Here is a 20,536-nt window from a genome sequence, read left to right as displayed (position 1 = left end):
GGTTCCGGAGCCCCTTCCTGTGTCCTGAGAAAAGAGAGGAGGAAAGCAAGGGTGCTTGCTGTGTGCTTGGCGAACGTGCTTGGTGCCTGGGCCTCCCTCCAGCCCCATCTCTGCAGCAGCACAAGGTTATTGCCTTGTGACACTGGGACAGTTTGCAGAGTCCTTGTCTGTCCTCAGTACTCCACAGTACTCTCCCATCACCCTTCCCTGGGCCACACAGCAAGAGATTCCTAAGCCCTAGGTCTCCCCCAGTTCACAGAGACCACTGGGAGGGACTTGCCAGGGCTGTGTCCACTGCTGGCCAGTTAGGGTCAGACTAAATTTGCAGACTGTCTACCTGGACCCTTGCATGGCACAAGGAGCAGTCAGATGCCGGATCCCTGGAGAGTGGCGAGAGGCTCTGGCCCTGGGTTGGGAGTGTGGGAATCGCAGCCCTGCTGTGTACTGGTGGGATAGCCAAGTGAGTCTCTGCCCTTGGGTCCCAGAGTGGGCCCCAGGGTAGAGTGTGGGGATGGGGAGCCTCCTCAGGGTGGTGATGGAGGGCAGAATGCCCAGCTCAGAGTCTGGCACCCAGTAAATGCCGGGGCTGGCTGCAGCAGGTGGGGACTGACTGCGTTTCTTTCTCCATCAGGCAGCATCTGATGATTTAAGGGACATGCCGGGAGCTGTTGGTGGTGCAAGGTAAGGAAGAGGTTGGAAAGGGACCTGGGCCTGGCTGCACTGGCCTTGTGCACACGCTGTGCTTGTGGGCCAGGGTGCCCAGTCAGGTGTTTTTAAAAATCCGTTCACAGAAGTCCTACAGAACTATTTCTTCCTCTAAAGAGACACAGATGTGATGGACTTCTCAATCTCTTTCCAAATTCAATACCTAAACTCTGCTCAGCACATGTTGCCCTACACCAGGGGTTGGCAAGTCAAGGCCTGTGTGTGGCCCACAGCCTGGGAGCTAAGAATGACAGTTACATTCTTTTTTCTTTTTTTGAGACAGTCTCACTCTGTCACCCAGGCTGAAGTGCAGTGGCATGTTCTCGACTCACTGCAACCCCTGCCTTCCAGATTGATGCAGTTTTCCTGTCTCAGCCTCAGTCTCCTGAGTAGCCCAGACCACAGGCGCACGCCACCACCCCAGCTAATTTTTCATATTTTTAGTAGAGACGGAGATTCACCATGTTGCATAGGCTGGTCTCAAACTCCTGAACTCCAGTGAGCCACCGTGCCTGGCCAGAATGACAGTTGCTTTTTTTTTCTTTGAGACAGAGTCTTGCTCTGTTACCCAGGCTGGAGTGCAGGTGGCGTGATCTAGGCTCGCTGCAACCTCCACCTCCTGGGTTCAAGTAATTCTCCTGCCTCAGCCACCCAAGGTGCCCTCCACCACACCTGGCTAATTTTTCTGTTTTTAGTAGAGATGGGGTTTTGCCATGTTGGATAGTTACATTCTTAAAGGGCTGTTAAAGATCTTATGGACAGGGTAGCCCATAAATCCCGAAATGTGTACTCTGACCCTTTGCAGAAGTTTACCAACTCCCATTCTACACGCGAGGGCTGCAGTGGCCAAGAAGAGCTGGAATTTTAAGTGTGAAGGTCCTAAGACCTGACCCAGCCCACTTCCTTGCCCCGGAGGCCACCAGGGGCGATAAGTAGATTCATGCCCTGGAGTGTTCGTTCTCTCTAGGGCTTCTGGCATCAGCTGAATGACTTAGAAGTCCATGGGAGTGCTTCTGTTGTGGGAACTCATGTGGTCTGGGCATAGCTGTGCCGGGCACCTATGGTCTAAGCCCCTGAAAGCGTAGACTCTGACCAAACTGGCGACCCAGCCTTCCAGCAGGCAGCGCTGGCTCCCACCAGGGCCCTCATCCTGGGAGCTGACTTGGCTGTGTGGGAGGCTTGGGAGACCCATGGGTTTGTTTCTCAGGGTCAGGGTGTAGCAGTGGGCTCCGGAGGTGGGAGGTGGGAGGTGGGAGGTGGGAGGGGCCCCTCCCAGCATGCTACTGACCTGGCCATTCCCTGCACAGCCCAGACCATGCCGAGCCGGAGGTCCAGGTGGTGCCCGGGTCTGGCCAGATCATCTTCCTGCCCTTCACCTGCATTGGCTACACAGCCACCAACCAGGACTTCATCCAGCGCCTGAGCACACTGATCCGGCAGGCCATCGAGCGACAGCTGCCTGCCTGGATCGAGGCTGCCAACCAGCGGGAGGAGGGCCAGGGCGAGGAGGAGGAGGAGGAGGAGGAAGAGGAGGATGTTGCTGAGAACCGCTACTTTGAAATGGGGCCCCCGGACGTGGAGGAGGAAGGAGGCCAGGGGGAGGAAGAGGAGGAGGAGGAAGAGGAGGATGAAGAGGCCGAGGAGGAGCGCCTGGCTCTGGAGTGGGCCCTGGGTGCGGACGAGGACTTCCTGCTGGAGCACATCCGCATCCTCAAGGTGCTGTGGTGCTTCCTGATCCATGTGCAGGGCAGTATCCGCCAGTTCGCCGCCTGTCTGGTGCTCACTGACTTCGGCATCGCAGTCTTCGAGATCCCGCACCAGGAGTCTCGGGGCAGCAGCCAGCACATCCTCTCCTCCCTGCGCTTTGTCTTCTGCTTCCCGCATGGCGACCTCACTGAGTTCGGCTTCCTCATGCCAGAGCTGTGTCTGGTGCTCAAGGTACGGCACAGTGAGAACACGCTCTTCATCATCTCAGACGCTGCCAACTTGCACGAGTTCCATGCCGACCTACGTTCATGCTTTGCACCCCAACACATGGCCATGCTGTGTAGCCCTATCCTCTACGGCAGCCACACCAGCCTGCAGGAGTTCCTGCGCCAGCTGCTCACCTTCTACAAGGTGGCTGGCGGCTGCCAGGAGCGCAGCCAGGGCTGCTTCCCCGTCTACCTGGTCTACAGCGACAAGCGCATGGTGCAGACAGCCGCCGGGGACTACTCAGGCAACATCGAGTGGGCCAGTTGCACACTCTGTTCAGCAGTGCGGCGCTCCTGCTGCGCGCCCTCTGAGGCCGTCAAGTCCGCCGCCATCCCCTACTGGCTATTGCTGACACCCCAGCATCTCAACGTCATCAAGGCCGACTTCAACCCCATGCCCAACCGTGGCACCCACAACTGTCGCAACCGCAACAGCTTCAAGCTCAGTCGCGTGCCGCTCTCCACCGTGCTGCTGGACCCCACACGCAGCTGCACCCAGCCTCGGGGCGCCTTTGCTGACGGCCACGTGCTGGAGCTGCTCGTGGGGTACCGCTTTGTCACTGCCATCTTCGTGCTGCCCCATGAGAAGTTCCACTTCCTGCGTATCTACAGCCAGCTGCGGGCCTCGCTGCAGGACCTAAAGACTGTGGTCATCGCCAAGACCCCTGGGACGGGAGGCAGCCCCCAGGGCCCCTTTGCGGATGGCCAGCCTGCTGAGCGCAGGGTCAGGTGAGATCAAGCACAGCTCTCAGGGGCCCAGGGGCATGGGTCTGGCATGTGTGTGATCTCAGCATCTGCAGCTCATGTGTGGGCTGGAGGTTGCTGCGAGAGCTGGGCCCCCTCCCCCCGCCCCTTGCCCCCCAGCCTCCCTCTACATCACCACCCCAGGTTTGGTGCCAGGCTGCTCTTTATCTCAGTGTGGTAGAAGAAGCCCAGGAAAGCTGTCCTCTCACAAAATGAGTTGGCCCAGCCTCTTGCCACCCATGCAGGGCAGGCCAAGGGAGCTGCCCCGACTTTGCCTGCCCAGTGGGAGAGCAACAGGTTGCAGCACACTGAGGCCAGGAGAGCTGTCGCCCTGGCTGGTGTGCTCCACTGGACCCAAGCACGGTCTCTAGGCGCCACCCCCACCAGGGTCACAGTCCCATGGATGGCTCTGTGGGCCAGGATCTGCCTTAGGCTTCACCCACCTCAACATGTTGCTGTGTTGTTCAGGCTGGTTTCAAAGTTTGGGCTTAAACAATCCTCCCACCTCAGCCTCCCAAAGTGCTGGGATTATAGGCGTGAGCCACTGTGCCCAGCCGTACTGTTCTGTTCTCCCATAGAGAAGCTGGTGGAGGTCCGCAGTGACCCATAGATGATGTGTGATACATGCAGTCTCCTCACTCTGAATCTGCACGTGCGATGTGAATCTTTGTTTGAGGTCCACTGTTAATATGGTGTTTTTCGGGGGATACAGCAATGACCAGCGTCCCCAGGAGGTTCCAGCAGAGGCCCTGGCCCCAGCCCCAGCGGAAGTCCCAGCTCCAGCCCCTACAGCAGCCTCAGCCTCAGGCCCAGCGAAGACTCCAGCCCCAGCAGAGACCTCAACTTCAACTTTGGTCCCAGAGGAGACCCCAGTGGAGGCTCCAGCCCCACCCCCAGCCGAGGCCCCTGCCCAGTACCCGAGTGAGCACCTCATCCAGGCCACCTCGGAGGAGAATCAGATCCCCTCACACTTGCCTGCCTGCCCGTCACTCCGGCACGTCGCCAGCCTGCGGGGCAGCGCCATCATCGAGCTCTTCCACAGCAGCATTGCTGAGGTAGCAGCCCGGGTGTGGGTGCCAGCTATGGCACAGCCAGTCCTGAGGGCGAGGCCAAGCTTGGCTTCACGTCAGCCTTAGGTCCCATTTTCCTGATGTCAGGGAGTCCTCGGCTGAGCTGCTCACAGCTTTGAGGACCTGGGCAGTGAGGTCCTGAGTTGCCCTCCCCTCGCTATTTGTGCTGTGTCACCACCTCCTGTGCCACTTCCAGCCCCAGGTAGACCCCCCCTCCCACAGCCATCTCCCACCCGTCACTTCCTCTCTGCCTTGAAGCGTATGGACTCACTGGTGAGCCAAGAGGGGCTTCACATGTCTCCCTGTGGGAGCTGTGGGCGTGTCCCTGGTATGTGCAGGTTGCTAGGGTGGTGGAGCTGACAGGAGTGCCCCCGTCTCCAGGTTGAAAACGAGGAGCTGAGGCACCTCATGTGGTCCTCGGTGGTGTTCTACCAGACCCCAGGGCTAGAGGTGACCGCCTGCGTGCTGCTCTCTACCAAGGCTGTGTACTTTGTGCTCCACGACGGCCTCCGCCGCTACTTCTCAGAGCCACTACAGGGTAGGCACAGGGCCTGCTGGGGCTCAGGAGCTTGGAGTGTGTGGTTGGGACAGGCTGGGGGTCATTCTCTGGAGCCTTCTGTGTGACTTCAGACAGCAGTCAGCGACTTGGCTGCAGTGGGCTGAGAGTTCCTTGTCTGAGGAAGGGGAGCTGTCATGAGGGAGGGGTCCATGGCCAGATGTGAATGCAGAATGCACTGAGCCAGGGCCCAGTGACTGCTTGGGAACGGCCCCTGATGAGAAGGGGTCAGGCAGCCTCTGCCCCTGGGGCCGCACGGGAAGCCTTAGTCAATGATGTGGTGACTCCCCTGAGCTGGGTGAGGCTCAGACTCCAGACAGCATTGCCTATGGGGCCTTGCGTGGGTGGAAGCGGGAATGGCTCCTTGCCAGGCCTGGCCAGGCCAGCCAAGAGGACCTGTTCCTGCTGGGCATGTTGCACACCTAGGACCCTTGTGCTTGGCTGCCAGCGCCTCCCTCTGTCCTTTCTCCATCACATAGATTTCTGGCATCAGAAAAACACCGACTACAACAACAGCCCCTTCCACATCTCCCAGTGCTTTGTGCTAAAGCTCAGTGACCTGCAGTCCGTCAATGTGGGGCTTTTCGACCAGCATTTCCGGCTGACGGGTGAGTGACCCTCTGTGCTTTGTGCTATCTCAGGTGAAGGCCAGCATCACCAGTGGGCTTCCACCTTCCGTATGTGGGTGGGTTATCATAGACAGTTGTCTCTGTGCTCAAGAGCCACTTCTTACCCGGGGCAGGAGGAAGCAGCTTCAGGAACTGCTGAGAGAGCAGAACTCATGCTCCAGGGCTCAGAGCAGGAGGCAGGGTGTGCGGCAAGCACTGGCCCGGACAGAAGCAGAGTGGGCCCTGGTCTTGGGCAGGATGTTTCTGACTCACACTTCCTGGGGAGAGAAAGCTAAGCTCTTTGCCTAATGCCTCTGTCTCCCCTTCCAGAAAAATGCCTAAGCTCTTCCGGCCTGAAGGAACGGCCACTTCCCAGGGCTCCATGATGCTTTCCTACGTGGGCCCTCCTGGCGCTGGCCTCTGGGCCGAGGCTTGCTAGGGACTCGGGGTGGCTGTCAGTGGCAGGGATAGGGCTGGGGAGCAGTGGCCTGTGGCCCTGACCATCCCCTCTCGTGCAGGTTCCACCCCGTTGCAGGTGGTCACGTGCTTGACGCGGGACAGCTACCTGACGCACTGCTTCCTCCAGCACCTCATGGTCGTGCTGTCCTCTCTGGAACGCACACCCTCACCGGAGCCTGTTGACAAGGACTTCTACTCCGAGTTTGGGAACAAGACCACAGGTACCCCTGTCTAGCTCAGGCTGCAGACAGGCTGCCTGGACAGACATCACGGGCCCCAGGGTGGCTCTCTGTGCCCCAGAACCCTCTCTGCCTCTATCTCTCTTTTCTCACTTAGCTGGCCAGGGTTTTATGTGGGGCTTTTCGATGGCAGAGTCTCCACCCCAGCAGTCCCTCAACCATCTGGCAGACACATCTCCGGTGCCTGCTCTGGGCTCCTGGCCTGTGGGCCCCATTCTTGGAGCATCCTCTCCTGCCTCTCTCATGCTGCGGTCTCTCGGTTGACTTGGGGCCCTTGGTGCTCCCAGCCCCACCAGGGGCCGGTTCCAGGCTACAGCCCTGGTGGCATCTCTCTGCAGGGAAAATGGAGAACTATGAGCTGATCCACTCTAGTCGTGTCAAGTTCACCTACCCCAGTGAGGAGGAGATTGGGGACCTGACGTTCATTGTGGCCCAAAAGATGGCTGAGCCAGAGAAGGCCCCAGCCCTCAGCATCCTGCTGTATGTGCAGGCCTTCCAGGTGGGCATGCCACCCCCTGGGTGCTGCAGGGGCCCCCTGCGCCCCAAGACACTCCTGCTCACCAGCTCTGAGATCTTCCTCCTGGATGAGGACTGTATCCACTACCCACTGCCCGAGTTTGCCAAAGAACCGCCGCAGAGAGACAGGTACCGGCTGGACGATGGCCGCCGCGTCCGGGACCTGGACCGAGTGCTCATGGGCTACCAGACCTACCCACAGGCCCTCACCCTCGTCTTTGATGATGTGCAAGGTCATGACCTCATGGGCAGTGTCACCCTGGACCACTTTGGGGAGGTGCCAGGTGGCCCAGCCAGAGCCGGCCAGGGCCGTGAAGTCCAGTGGCAGGTGTTTGTCCCCAGTGCCGAGAGCCGAGAGAAGCTCATCTCGCTGCTGGCTCGCCAGTGGGAGGCCCTGTGTGGCCGTGAGCTGCCTGTCGAGCTCACCGGCTAGCCCAGGCCACAGCCAGCCATCACCGCCTGCTGTGTCTAGCCTGGTGCCTACTGGGGCAGGGCAGCAGGCTTTTGTGTTCTCTTAAAATGTTTTCTCCTCCCTTTGGTACCTTAATTTGACTGTCCTCGCAGAGAATGTGAACGTGTGTGTGTTGTGTTAATTCTTTCTCATGTTGGGAGTGAGAATGCCGGGCGCCTCCAGGGCTGTTGGTGTGCTGTCAGCCTCCTGCAGGTGGTGCGGCCGTGCACACCTGTGTCATGTCTGCTGTTGTGGGACCGTTGTTAACATGTGATGCTGTGGGTCTGACTTTCTCTTCTACACGTCCTTTCTTGAAGTGTTGAGTCCAGTCCTTTGTTGCTGTTGCTGTCATTGTGGGCATCTTGCTGCTAATCCTGAGGCTGGTAGCAGAATGCACATTGGAAGCTCCCACCCCATGTTGTTCTTCAAAGTGGAGGTCTCCCCTGATCCAGACAAGTGGGAGAGCCCGTGGGGGCAGGGGACCTGGAGCTGCCAGCACCAAGTGTGATTCCTGCTGCCTGTATTCTCTATTCCAATAAAGGAGAGTTTGACACCGTCTGCGTCTTCTAAATCAAGGGTCATTGGGATCCCAGCAGGGCTTCCCTCCGGGGCATGGTTGCATGGTGGAGAGAGGGTGCCCTGGAGACACAGGAGGGTGAGGGGTTGGGGGAAAGGAAGGAGCAGCCCTCCAGGAACCAGATACTTCTTGGAACATGGGAGGCATGACAGGGCCATGGCCTGTCTGGACAGTGCCATGCTGGCCTGTGGCTAAACCATGAGCCCAGGGCAAACAAGAAGTCTGTGCAAACTCCTCAGGGCACCCCTGCCACACCAACCGCTGCCCCTCTGCCTGAGTGCAGGGCATGCCACCCTCTTCAGGCCGTCCTGCAGGCCTTGTGTGTCAGTCACCCCAGGGCCTAACCCCACCTGTCTCAACCCCTGTGGAGAGTAGAGGAGGGGCGAGGGGAACAGAGATCCCAGAGTCTGGGATGGCTGGTGGGGGCTGGGGCATCTCACCGAGGTGGCCCTTGAATGGCAGCAGGGGAGGCCTGTGGGGAGGTGGACCCAGGTGGTGGATAGTGGAGGGCGGGGCGCATGCCCATCTGTGTCTGTCTTCATGTCCCTGAAACAGGCTCGTGGGCCCCTCCCTGAGGGTTGCTTCAGGGAGCCTGATGCGGCAGGACCTGGGATTTTGGGAGCCAACCCCATGCCACACTCTTCCTCAACCCCAGTTTCTGCTGCTGGAGTGGGACCCGTGAGCCCAGCATAATTGATCCTGGCCCAGCCAGGAGCCTCAGCCCCCAGGACCTTGGGGCCACCGGGTCAGGCAGGGCTGTGGAGAGGTGGGTAACGTGGCCAGCCTGGCTCCCACACCTGCTTCTGCTCCCCAGTTTCCCTTGGTGCCAGCAGAGTGGAGGTCCTGCCTGGAGGACCCTGCACCCCCAGAGAGACTGTGGGTGTGGGGAATAGGGGGAAGGTCTCCCCTTGCAACCCCCATCCCAGCCAGATCTCAGAGGCCTGCCTGAAGGCCCCTCCAAACTGATGGGAGTAGAGGTGTGCTGGGGAGGAGAAAATTTCCCCAACCCGGCCTTTACCGAAGCATGTACAGATGGCCACCGGGCTCTGGCCCACTCCTGTCTCCCCAGCTTTTACACCATCTGCAGTTGGTGGTAGTGACAACTGGAGGCAAGGCCCACCACTTGCAGCCCTGGCACGCAGAGGCCCTCAGCCTGGGCCCACTGCACCTCCCGGGGGTGCTGGCTGTGCAGGCAGCGGTGGCTTCACAGGCAGTAGCCCTGGGATTGGATTTGAAAACTGATTACCTCAGAAAAGCTACCCAGCCCCTCTGAGCCTCAGTTTCCCCACCAGTAGCAGAGGTATCATAAAAGTAGCCACCTCCATTCATTTATTCCTTCTGCACGTGTGTACTGAGCATCTACGTACCAGCCAGACACCGCCCCTACTCTCCCACAGCTAATGTTCCAGGGGAGACAAATGGAACAAGCCAATGTCAGCTGGTGGCCGGTGCTGCCAGGAGGTGGACCAGGTACAGGGCCACCTGCAGGCTGAGACCAGGGAGGTGCTCTGAGGTGGTGGCCCTTGACCTGAGACTGCACCTGTGAGAAGGAGCCAGAGTGTGACAATCTGGGGTAGCAGCACATGACGGGGGAGCTCACTGAAGGAGCAGAGAGGCCTGTGCGGCTGGAGCACACCTGGCTGGGGAGAGTCCAGAGAGACCAGCAGGCTGGAGTGGGGTTTGGAGGTGCTGCAGCAAGCTGGCTGAGCATGGGCTGCTGAGTGGAGGGCAGATAGGGAAGGAGGGAGGGTGGATGGGGGTTGGCGGGCAGGACCAGCTGCTTGGGAGTGGCTGGGGCTGGTGAGGGGATGCAGGTCTGGTGGGCTAGCAAGGTGCCTGTAGCGAGTCAGAGCCCCATGAGCACCCTGGAGCTGGAAAGATGGAGGCAGGAACAGACAGACCCATTCAGGGGCTGCCCTGCCTTCCGCCGACCAGAACCCCCAGAGCCTCTGGATGAAACACACTGGACTCGCAGGCGGGGAGTCGTTCACGTGTGCCTTTGGATTTGCTTCAGAACCTCTGATAGAGCCCAGGTCCTGGGGCTCACGTGGCCTGGGCTTCCAGGTTGTGATGCCAGGAGGGTCCCGGCCAGGAAGCCCTGAGCAGGGCTCAGGCCGTCCATGGGGGGTCAGTGGCCAGCACCTTCCCTTCCGCCTGCAGGCTGCTGATACGCAGGAGGAAATCCTGGCGGGTTCCTGTGGGGGTGAGCTGGCGGGGCCTCCGGGCTGCTTTTAAGGCCACTGCCCGCCCCGTCCTGCCTGCCTGTGCTGTGCCTGCCTCCTAGAGCTCATTCCCTACGCCACCAGCTGCCCTGACTCTGTCCTGGACAGCGTGCCCACCAGCCATGGCGGGGCCCCAGGGCCTCCTCCCGCTCTGCCTCCTGGCCTTCTGCCTGGCAGTCTTCATCAGGGGGCAGGTAAGTGTGAGCCAGTCGCAGGGGCATACGGTGTCTGGGCCCTGCCAGCCGGTGGTGGGAACAGGGAGGGACTGGACATGGAGGGGCATGGGCCTGGGGAGAAACCACAGCTGGCGCCTTGTCTGGCCTCTGAGCAGGCCTGGGGGCTGGCTATTGTGCCCACCTCCCCAGGCTGAGATCTGCACCCAGCCACCCAGGGTTCAGGGGTGTGTCAGCCTTTCCTCCTCTGACTATGCCGGGCCAGGGCTCCCCAGCCTGCAGCTGAAGGGCACAGAGGCAGGCCCGTCCTGCCCTTCTGGCCCAGACAGAGGCCCAGGTCTTACGTGGCCCTCACCTGGGGGTTGAAGATGTGATCACCTCTAACCCCCGAGGATTACAGATTCACATGGGGCACGTGTGTGCACGTGTGTGCCTGTGTCCAGCCCCACGAGTACTGGGAAGCAGAATGAGTCACTCACCCCCAGTGCCCGGGGTTGTGAGCAGCTGGCAAGGACACACTTCAGCCTCAGAGCTGCCACAGAGCAGCCACAGCCCCGGGCAGGTCCCCTTGACTCCTCACAGCCTTGGGGCAACTCCTTCTGTCCTCATGAGGAAGCCAAAGCCCTAGGATGACAGGGACAGGCCATTCCCACTCTGAAGCCATGTTCCAAAACCCTGCCTGTGATGGCCGTCCATTTGTGCTGGTGAGCAGACAGGGTCCCGGTATGCAGCCATGGCCAGCCCCTCGGTCAGGTCCCTGTGACAGGCTCCTGGCTGCAGGTCTGCTCAGGCCCCACGGTAGGGGCCTCCGGGAGCTTCTGGAAGAGCCTCCCACCCTGGTGATGGGGGTAGCCTCTCTCCTGTGAGGCCCAGCATGTCTGCCTCTTTGGGCAGCTACCACCATCCACATGGCACTGATGGGCAGACTAAGGTCCAGAGAGGAGAGGACTTGCCCAGGATCCCACAGTCACTCCAGCAAGGGACCCAGGCCCCCTGCCACCATCAGGCGCTTTCTCTTGGATGCCTGTGGTCCATCCGAGAGGCACCAGGGAGAGCGGCCTCACCAGCTTCAGGACCAGGCCAGGGCTGGGGACAGGAAGATATGAGGCTGAGAAGGTGACAGTGATGGGGGAAGAGCCAAGGGTTCCAGGGCTGTGCTGAGAGCCCTGCAGGTGAGCTCCTGCCCTCCCCTTAACTCAGTTTTGCCCTGTGTACTATGCAAGGGAATTTCAAAGGCCTCCGCCACCTCCTCATGCTCTAGGCAGTGAGGACAGAGGTCAGTGAGGGGCCTCAGATTAGAGTTTTTTCCTTGTCAGAGACCTATGGCTGTGAATGCTCCTTGTGGATGGGGCTGCAGCAGTGCTGGCCACTCTAACACAGCCACCTGGCCTCTATTCCAGCACCCTGCGTAGCTAAGATTCATGGTAAATGCGGTTGGCCCTCTGTATCTGTGCACGCTGTACTTGGGTTCAACCAACCCTGGATTGAAAATATTCAGGTGGCCGGGCGCGGTGGCTCAAGCCTGTAATCCCAGCACTTTGGGAGGCTGAGACGGGCAGATCACGAGGTCAGGAGATCGAGACCATCCTGGCTAACACGGTGAAACCCCGTCTCTACTAAAAAATACAAAAAAGTAGCCGGGCGAGGTGGCAGGCGCCTGTAGTCCCAGCTACTCGGGAGGCTGAGGCAGGAGAATGGCGTAAACCCGGGAGGCGGAGCTTGCAGTGAGCTGAGATTGCACCACTGCACTCCAGCCTGGGCGACAGAGTGAGACTCCGCCTCAAAAAAAAAAGAAAATATTCAGGTGCCAGGTGCGGTGGCTCACGCCTGTAATCCCAGCACTTTGGGAGGCCGAGGCAGGCGGATCACAAGGTCAGGAGATCGAGACCATGGCGAAACCCCGTTTCTACTAAAAATGCAAAAAATTAGCCAGGCGCAGTGGCAGGCGCCTGTAGTCCCAGCTACTTGGGAGGCTGAGGCAGGAGAATGGCGTGAACCCAGGAGGCGGAGCTTGCAGTGAGCTGAGATCGTGCCATTGCACTCCAGCCTGCGTGACAGAGTGAGACTCCATCTCAAAAAAAAAAAAAGGAAAATATTCAGGAAAAAAATGTGGCATAACTACTGAACATGTTCAGACTTTTTTTTTTTGAGATGGAGTCTCACTCTGTTGCCCAGGTTGGAGGGCAGTAGTTCAATCTCAGCTCACTGCAACCTCTGCCTCCCAGGTTCAGGCGATTCTCCTGCCTCAGCCTCCCAAGTAGCTGGGATTACAGGTGTCTGCCACCACACCCAGGTAATTTTTGAATTTTTAGTAGAGACGGGGTTTCGCCATGTTGGCCAGGCTGGTCTCTAACTCCAGACCTCAGGTAATCCACCTGCCTCAGCCTCCCAAAGTGCTGGGATTACGGGTGTGAGCCACCACACCCAGCCCCATGTTCAGAGTTTTCTATGTACATAGCATTTACATTGTATTCGGTATTATAAGTTATCTAAGGATGACTTAAGGTATACGAGAGGATGTGCATACAGTATATGTGAATTTGATGCCTTTTTTTTTTTTTGAGATGGTGTCTCGCTCTGTCGCCCAGGCTGGAGTGCAGTGGTGCAATCTCAGCTCACTGCAACCTCCACCTCCCAGATTCAAGTGATTCTCCTGCCTCAGCCTCCCAAGTAGCTGGGATTACAGGCGCACACCACCACACCCGGCTAATTTTTGTGTTTTTATTAGAGACGGAGTTTCTCCATGTTAGCCAGGCTGGTCTCGAACTCCCGATCTCAGGTGATCTACCCTCTTAACGGCCTCCCAAAGTGCTGGGATTACAGATGTGAGCCACCACTCCCAGCCTCAATTCCATTTTCTATCAGGGACTTGTGCATCTGTGGATTTTGGTATCTGAGGAGGGTCCTGGAACCAGTCCCCCACAGACACCAAGGAACAACTGTATTAGGAGTGGAAGCTCTGAGGGGAAGGGATGTCCCGGGTCACCTGTTCAGTAAGGGCAGCAACAGGACTGGAGTGCAGATGAATTTGGGCAGCAAGGCAGAAAGGCTTTCCAGGAAGGCCCTTACCACTTGCCCATTCAGCAGCTTTTCACTGAGGGCACGTGGCTAGGCGTGTGCAGTGGAACCTGTGGTGGGAGAGGAGCACGGTCCAGAACCCAGCCCCGCGCCCTCCCTGATCTGACCGAAGGTAGGGGGAAGCAGTTTGGGGTTCCTTCCTCTCTGACAGGGTTTGGATTCTGGGCTCTCAGCCTTAAAAAAGTCCCCATGAGCCAGGTCCCAGCTTGGGAGACTTTCATCCACCTTCTCACCAAAGACTTCACACTTCGTGTCTCCTCAACTTCCCCTAGCAGCAGCTCTGTGGGAAGCAGACATTGCAAAATCAGGTCTGCGGGGGGTGTGGGGTGGGGGGAGACAGCACCCGCTCTGGCTTAGTCCCGAGGTGCCCCCAGGAAGGAGGGAATCTGACTCAGCACCCAGGCCCTGATCCAGCCTCACTCCACCCAGCTGGACCAACGGCAAGATGTGGGCTCAGACCGCCGATGCTCCTTCCAGACCATGGGGCGGAGGCAGGGCCCCTCGGCTGTGGTCTTGGAGAAGCACTGATGTGGCAGCCAGCTTACCCTTCATCAGCATTTTACACATGTTTACAAACACCCAGGTCCTGTGAGCAAGTGTCCACACCAGGCCCCAAAGCTCCCGCTTCCTTCTGGGCCCTAACTCCATCTAGCCCTGACTGTCTCAGAGTGCGACCAGCACAGTCTTATTCAGCCTGAGCCCTTATCCAGAGCTGACCACCATTCCTCCAAGAGCTGGTCCACAGCCAGAATGGTGACCGCACTGGCAGCTTTGCTCAGCTGGCCAGGTGGCTTTGAGGGGAGCCTATCTCCTGCCAAGCCTCTGCCCTGAGCCAGCAGCTGCTCAGCCCTCAAGTTACCCAATTTCCTAGTCTCTCCCTGGCTCAGCAAAGGCAAGCCTCAGGACGGGGAACGAGACCACAACATCCCAGCTCCGCCACTCAACACAGGCTGCTCTGAGCAACTTCCCTGTTTGCAGACCGCAGAGGCATGAGCGGAAAAGGCCAAATCACGGTAGCACAGAGGCTCTGGGGCCCTGGCATTTGCCATAATTAAGTGTCAGGGGCACCATTTCTCCTTTTCTCTTGCTTTGAGAAGCCACACATCTGTTAATTATTCCAGGAAAGGGATGTTCTGGGGTCACTCCTTTTGGACCACAGTGTGGTCAGCATTTTTCAAGATGAGAACATCTCTGCTTCTCCAGGCCATGCCCTAAGCCTCCCAAACACCTCCCCTCCACTCTATGCCCTTCCCTATGCACCTTCCTCCCACTAGAACTGGGAGTTTAGCTTCATGCCTCCTGGGTTCAGTGCTGAAGGTTACTGGGACTTTGTTGCCGTAGAAGGCTGGTGGACTTCCAGGAGCTATGGCAGGCCAGTGAATGGGACTCCAGGCCTGGGGCTTTTGTCAGCATCCTTGTGCCCATGCCGTGGTGGCAGGCTGGACTCCTCACATCTTCCATACCCCACCCAGTTGCTGAGACCTTCTTCCAATTCATCTTATCACCCCAAGCCCTCTCAAATATCTCCCAATCCATTTCCACCATCCCTGCCTTGGCCCAGGCCACCTGCAGGTGATGATGACCTCTTTCCCACCTACACCTACCCCCACAGCTCTATTCCCCAGGCAGCAGCCAGAGGGCCAATTTAAAACAAACTGGCCAGGCACAGTGGCACATGCCTGTAGTCCCAGCTACTTGCGAGGCTGAGGCAGGAGGATCGCCTGAGCCCAGGAGTTCAAGATTACAGTGAGCTATGGTCACACCACTACACTCCAGCCAGGGCAACAGAGTGAGACCCTTTCTCAAAGACAAACAAAAAACCATAAACTGAGTCATGGGGTTGCCCTGGACTCTGCCTCACCTAGGCAACCTGGCGTGCAGGTTTACGGAGCTCCTGCATGCCAGCTGCCAGCCCCTCTTCAGCCTCCCCTCAGGCCACTGCCTGCCTTGTCACACATTTGTTTTTACTTCTTTCTGCTCCCGGCCTTTGCTTCTGCTGTCCCCTAGGCCAGGAGCACTGTCCTTGACCAACTCTCATGCATCCTTCAGGTCCCAAGTCAATGATCACCTCCCTCAGGAAGCCATCTGGGGCCCCAGCCAGGATGCCCTGGGTTTCCTTAGAGGCTGGCATGGCCCGTTGTCCCCTGGGACTGCCCAGCCCAAACACATGCAGACCAGAGCCCCTGCACACAGCTGTTCATGTGAGCCCAGCCTCCCAGGGCCGGAGCCCTTAGTCTCTGACCTCTGGGCAGTGGAGAAAACCCTTGCGCTTGGTTAGAGAGGGTCATTTGGTAGCAACGTGGGAAAGTGCTCAGAGCAGAGTGGTGGCTGGAGGTCCAGCCCCAAGGTGCATGGCTGGAACCAGCATCGTGCCTGTGCCCATGAGTTGAGGATGGAGTCACCATGTCCTTCCAAGACAGCATCAGCTTTGTCATTTATTGTTTCTTTATCTTTAAACAAAAGGCGAAAGTGAGCACTAGGCTGGGAGTCCAGGTTCTAGTCCCTGGTTCATACCCTGTTCCTGGATGAGACTGGGCCATGGCCATATTCTGGGCTTCAGTTTCCTCACCTGAAATGGGCTGGGGGAACAATGTGGCTAGATTCTCTAGTGTCAGAGGGTGTGGACTCACAGCCTTCTGGGCCAGGCACATAAGGACTCGCTATGACATTAACAACTTGTAACAGACAGCTTTCACAGGGCTTTCCCCATCAGCACTGCGTTCCCACTGAGCAGATGGGAGGTGGTGGCTGGAGGAGTGTGAGGCCTTATAGCACTGAGGACAGGGTCGGGCTGGGTGTGGGATCCAGGCCCCTGACCACACCTTGCCTGTGGCCCAGGTGCTGTTCAAAGGCTGTGATGTGAAAACCACGTTTGTCACTCATGTACCCTGCACCTCGTGCGCAGCCATCAAGAAGCAGACGTGTCCCTCAGGCTGGCTTCGGGAGCTCCCAGATCAGATAACCCAGGACTGCCGGTGCGGGCCACCCCATCCTTGCCTGTGTCCAGGAGCGTCCTGTGGGGTGGCAGGGTCTGGGGGAGCTTGACAGGCCCACAAAATGAGGAGAAGCACTCACTTATCTATGCCCCTGTGGCCCCTCCTGGGTGGCAGAGACAGGCGGGGAGAAAGGGGTAAAGGCCAGGGGCAGCAGGGGTTTATGGGGCACCTGCTATGTGCTAGGCCCTGTGCTCATCTGGGCCAGTCAGAGCGGGGAGGTGGGTGGGAGCCCCAGAAGCCAATATGGGGAGGTTGGGTGGGGGCTGTGCGTGGGAGCCTTTTCCGTCACCCTGCCCACCCTCTGCCCCCAGCTACGAAGTACAGCTGGGGGGCTCTATGGTGTCCATGAGCGGCTGCAGACGGAAGTGCCGGAAGCAAGTGGTGCAGAAGGCCTGCTGCCCTGGCTACTGGGGTTCCCGGTGCTATGGTATGGGAGAAAGTGGGATCCCACCTCGCTCCTCACACCCAGCCCCAGCTCTGGGCAAGCCCTCTGCAGGAGCCACCTGCATTCCCCTTCAACATGTTCATTTAATGAACACTCACCGAGCGCCTCCAAGGCTCGGCCCCCTCGCTCTTGCTGCCCTGGGGGAGGGGCCAAGTCTGGGGTTGGCCAGAGCTGCTGGGATCAGGGTAAGCGGAGGGTTCTGGGCATAGAGCTGAGTTCTGTGGGGGTTCACAGAATGCCCTGGGGGCGCTGAGACCCCATGCAATGGCCACGGGACCTGCTTGGATGGCATGGACAGGAATGGGACCTGCGTGTGCCAGGTAAGGGCAGGCCAGGGTAGGGTAGAGGCTAAGAGGGGCCACGCTGACTTGGTGCATCCACCACCAGGAAAACTTCCGCGGCTCAGCCTGCCAGGAGTGCCAAGACCCCAACCGGTTTGGGCCTGACTGCCAATCGGGTGAGTGCTTACAAGGCAAGAGGGCAGGGTCAGTGTCCACCTGGGGGCCCACGCGGATACAGTCCCTACAACCAGCTCCCACCTGTCGCTTCAGCCTCTGTCCCAGCCCCTCACATGTGCACATCCCTTTCAGGAACATGTGCTTTGTTTTATCACACCTCCAGCCCTTTGCACATGCTACTCCCCTGAGGAGCCTTCTCCAGGAAGCCCTCGGTGAGCCCCAGGCCGGGTCAGTGCCTTCTGTGGGCTCCCACCACCCCTGTGTTCCTGCACCACAGCTCTGTACTCTTAAGGTTGTACCTGCCCGAGCTGAGTTCTGAAAATACAGAAAGCAGGGACCCAACGTCCCGGTGTGTGCCTAGGAGAGGCTGGGATCCCATCTGTCTCTGTGTATCCCTCCCAGTGTGCAGCTGTGTGCACGGCGTGTGCAACCATGGGCCACGTGGGGATGGAAGCTGCCTGTGCTTTGCTGGGTACACTGGCCCCCACTGTGATCAAGGTGAGCAGTGCCACTGGGACAGCCTAGGGCAGCAGGTCCCTGTGGCCAGAGCAAAAGAGGCCGACTGGGTGAGGATGGGGCCTGAACCTCAGCAGGACCTCTGCCTGGAGCCTAGTTGGGGAAGGGGTGTCATCTGAGACTTCCACTGTCCAGAGGTCCAGCAAGGGCAGGGCCCTGCTCTGAGTCACAGAGAACAGGCAGGGCCCCTTTGCCCCTGTGTTCCTCCCCAGCCTGGACTTGGGCTCATCCGTGCTCTTCCCACTCTGCTCAGAGCTGCCCATCTGCCAGGAGCTGCGCTGTCCCCAAAACACCCAGTGCTCCGCAGAGGCCCCCAGCTGCAGGTGCCTGCCCGGCTACACGCAGCAGGGCAGTGAATGCCGAGGTGAGCCTGGACTCAGAGGCCAGGGACTTCAGCTCAGTGTGGGCAGGGGCTGGGAGAGCATCCTTTAACCCAGCAAGTACAACATACAGCAGGGAGAGCCATCCCTAAGGGGAGCCTATTCTCAAGGCCTAGGTCAACCTGCTGGCCCCGGCCTTCCTGGTGAAAGCTGTGGTGGAGACAGGGCTCCTGGGTGCTTGGCTTACTTGGGCTCTCTCTCTGCCCTGGCAGCCCCCAACCCCTGCTGGCCATCACCCTGTTCACCGCTGGCCCAGTGCTCGGTGAGCCCCAAGGGGCAGGCTCAGTGTCACTGCCCCGAGAACTACCATGGCGATGGGATGGTGTGTCTGCCCAAGGACCCATGCACTGACAACCTTGGTGGCTGCCCCAGCAACTCTACCTTGTGTGTGTACCAGAAGCCGGGCCAGGTGAGCCAGGGTCCCAGGCCAGAACTGCCCTCACAGTGCACCCGCTCACACTGGCTGTGGGACCCTGGGCAAGTCACAGGCCTTCTTGTAGCCTCGGTTTCCCCATTTGTAAAATGGGGGGAGGATAATGGTCCTCTCTGGGGAGGGGCTGAGCAGGGCTCTGTGGGTAGGGCAGGCACCAGTGGTTCTTGGGGTTGGACGTGATGTTCCCCTCCCACCCTGTCGGGGGCCAGGCCTTCTGCACCTGCCGGCCAGGCCTGATCAGCATCAACAACAATGCCTCTGCGGGCTGCTTCCCCTTCTGCTCCCCCTTCTCCTGTGACCGGTCTGCCACCTGCAAGGCGACCGCTGATGGGAAGACCAGGTAAGCACAGGGGCCTTGGAGCAGAGACAGTGGGTTGGGCAAGCATGCCCGCTTTGGGGATGCGTCGGGTGCAGGGGCCGCAGCCTCCACCCTGACTGGCTCTCCCTGGGCCCCCAGCTGTGTGTGCAGGGAGAGCGAGGTGGGGGATGGGCGTGCCTGCTACGGACACCTGCTCCACGAGGTGCAAAAGGCCACTCAGACAGGCCGGGTGTTCCTGCAGCTGAGGGTCGCCGTGGCCATGATGGGTGTGTGACCCCCACTGCTTGCCCATGACCCCCACCCCTCACCCACAGCACAGCTGGCAGGGAGGGAGGGGCTGCCTCTGCAGATTCTGGTTTCTCTGCCCCAGAGCTGTGGGAACAAACAGCGAACTGTGGGGGGTGCACGCAGGGAGTGGGAGCCGCTCTCCAACCTTGAGGCCCCCATCTATCCTACATCTAGGCCAAATACCCCCACCCCAACTCCCTCACACCAAGACTGATGCCCGAGGGTCTCCTGAGACACCCCGGGTCTTCCCAACTCCCTTCTGATACTCCCTCGCCCTACCCCCGCAGACCAAGGCTGCCGGGAGATCCTCACCACAGCAGGCCCGTTCACCGTGCTGGTGCCATCCATCTCCTCCTTCTCCTCCAGGACCATGAATGTAAGCCCCTCCCCATGGCGGAGCTGGCCACCGGCCCTCACCTCCTCCCCTGGATGCGGCCCCAGTCTTCAGGGCCTGAGAACCTGGAAGGCATCAGGGCCTGGGAGGCATCCTGTCCCCTCCATTGCTTGGGTAGGGGTGGCGTGAAGAAGACTGCCCTCCCCACCGCTCACTTGGCTCCCTGCCTTGTGTGTGCAGGCATCCCTTGCCCAGCAGCTCTGCAGACAGCACATCATTGCAGGGCAGCACATCCTGGAGGACACAAGGACCCAACAAACACGAAGGTGGTGGACGCTGGCCGGGCAGGAGATAACCGTCACCTTCAACCAATTCACGGTGAGGGAGAAGCCTCAGTCCTGGGAACAAGAGGAGTCACAGCCTGGCAAGGGTGTGCAGGTGGGAGGGAGCCTCGGGACAGGGGGCTGGCATATGGGATCTGGCCAGATCTCTTGTGTCTCACCAGAAATACTCCTACAAGTACAAAGACCAGCCCCAGCAGACGTTCAACATCTACAAGGCCAACAACATAGCAGCCAATGGTGTCTTCCACGTGGTCACTGGTCTGCGGTGGCAGCCCCCCTCTGGGACCCCTGGGGATCCCAAGGTGAGCCAGCATCTTCCCTTCCCTTCCCCTGTGATGCTGGGTGACCTCAGACCCCTGCAGAGAGCAGTGAGTGGCCAGGAGCCATTCTGCTCAGGACTGGAGCATAGCTTCTCCCCCAGGGCTGAAGCAGCCTCGCCCCCTTCCCTGGGGCCCTCACACTCATCCCTCCTTACAGAGAACTATTGGTCAGATCCTCGCCTCTACCGAGGCCTTCAGCCGCTTTGAAACCATCCTGGAGGTAAGCTCAGGGGAGGGGCCCTAGCTCATGTGGGCTTCTGGGCTTCTGGGCCAGGACTCATTATCCCAGATTCTGCCCTACAGTGACCTGGGGTTCTGAAGTAGCATGGCCT

The 20,536-nt window shown here is 59.3% G+C and overlaps 2 protein-coding genes across 8 annotated transcripts in view; both read left to right on the top strand.

The window, feature by feature from the left end:
* The window catches only part of NISCH (nischarin), a 38,977-nt gene extending 31,098 nt beyond the window's left edge, over positions 1–7,879 (top strand). Inside the window, exons 15-21 of one of the 2 annotated variants that reach the window (XM_010365010.2) lie at positions 632–681; positions 2,013–3,407; positions 4,135–4,477; positions 4,874–5,030; positions 5,528–5,656; positions 6,175–6,336; positions 6,693–7,879. In XM_010365010.2, the coding sequence (XP_010363312.1) occupies positions 632–681; positions 2,013–3,407; positions 4,135–4,477; positions 4,874–5,030; positions 5,528–5,656; positions 6,175–6,336; positions 6,693–7,303 (2,847 nt within the window). In that variant the 3' untranslated portion in view covers positions 7,304–7,879. The other variant, XM_030931142.1, reaches the window with a different exon arrangement.
* A 2,277-nt stretch (positions 7,880–10,156) lies between these two features.
* STAB1 (stabilin 1) overlaps positions 10,157–20,536 on the top strand; it is a 29,288-nt gene continuing 18,908 nt past the window's right edge. For 4 of the 6 annotated variants that reach the window (XM_010365005.2, XM_010365006.2, XM_030930807.1 and 1 more), the window contains exons 1-14: positions 10,157–10,314; positions 16,210–16,346; positions 16,679–16,794; positions 17,047–17,132; positions 17,200–17,269; positions 17,673–17,768; positions 18,040–18,150; positions 18,379–18,575; positions 18,809–18,939; positions 19,057–19,184; positions 19,494–19,582; positions 19,781–19,918; positions 20,046–20,186; positions 20,362–20,424. In XM_010365005.2, coding sequence (XP_010363307.1) covers positions 10,243–10,314; positions 16,210–16,346; positions 16,679–16,794; positions 17,047–17,132; positions 17,200–17,269; positions 17,673–17,768; positions 18,040–18,150; positions 18,379–18,575; positions 18,809–18,939; positions 19,057–19,184; positions 19,494–19,582; positions 19,781–19,918; positions 20,046–20,186; positions 20,362–20,424 — 1,575 coding nt within the window. In that variant the 5' untranslated portion in view covers positions 10,157–10,242. Of the gene's footprint in view, positions 10,315–16,209; positions 16,502–16,678; positions 16,795–17,046; positions 17,133–17,199; positions 17,270–17,672; positions 17,769–18,039; positions 18,151–18,378; positions 18,576–18,808; positions 18,940–19,056; positions 19,185–19,493; positions 19,583–19,780; positions 19,919–20,045; positions 20,187–20,361; positions 20,425–20,536 lie in introns of those variants that run through there. The other 2 variants (XM_030930884.1, XM_030930970.1) reach the window with 2 other exon arrangements.

This window comes from Rhinopithecus roxellana, chromosome 1 (genome assembly GCF_007565055.1).
Source record: "Rhinopithecus roxellana isolate Shanxi Qingling chromosome 1, ASM756505v1, whole genome shotgun sequence".
Lineage (NCBI taxonomy): Eukaryota > Metazoa > Chordata > Mammalia > Primates > Cercopithecidae > Rhinopithecus > Rhinopithecus roxellana.
This window is presented reverse-complemented; position numbering and strand designations above follow the sequence as displayed.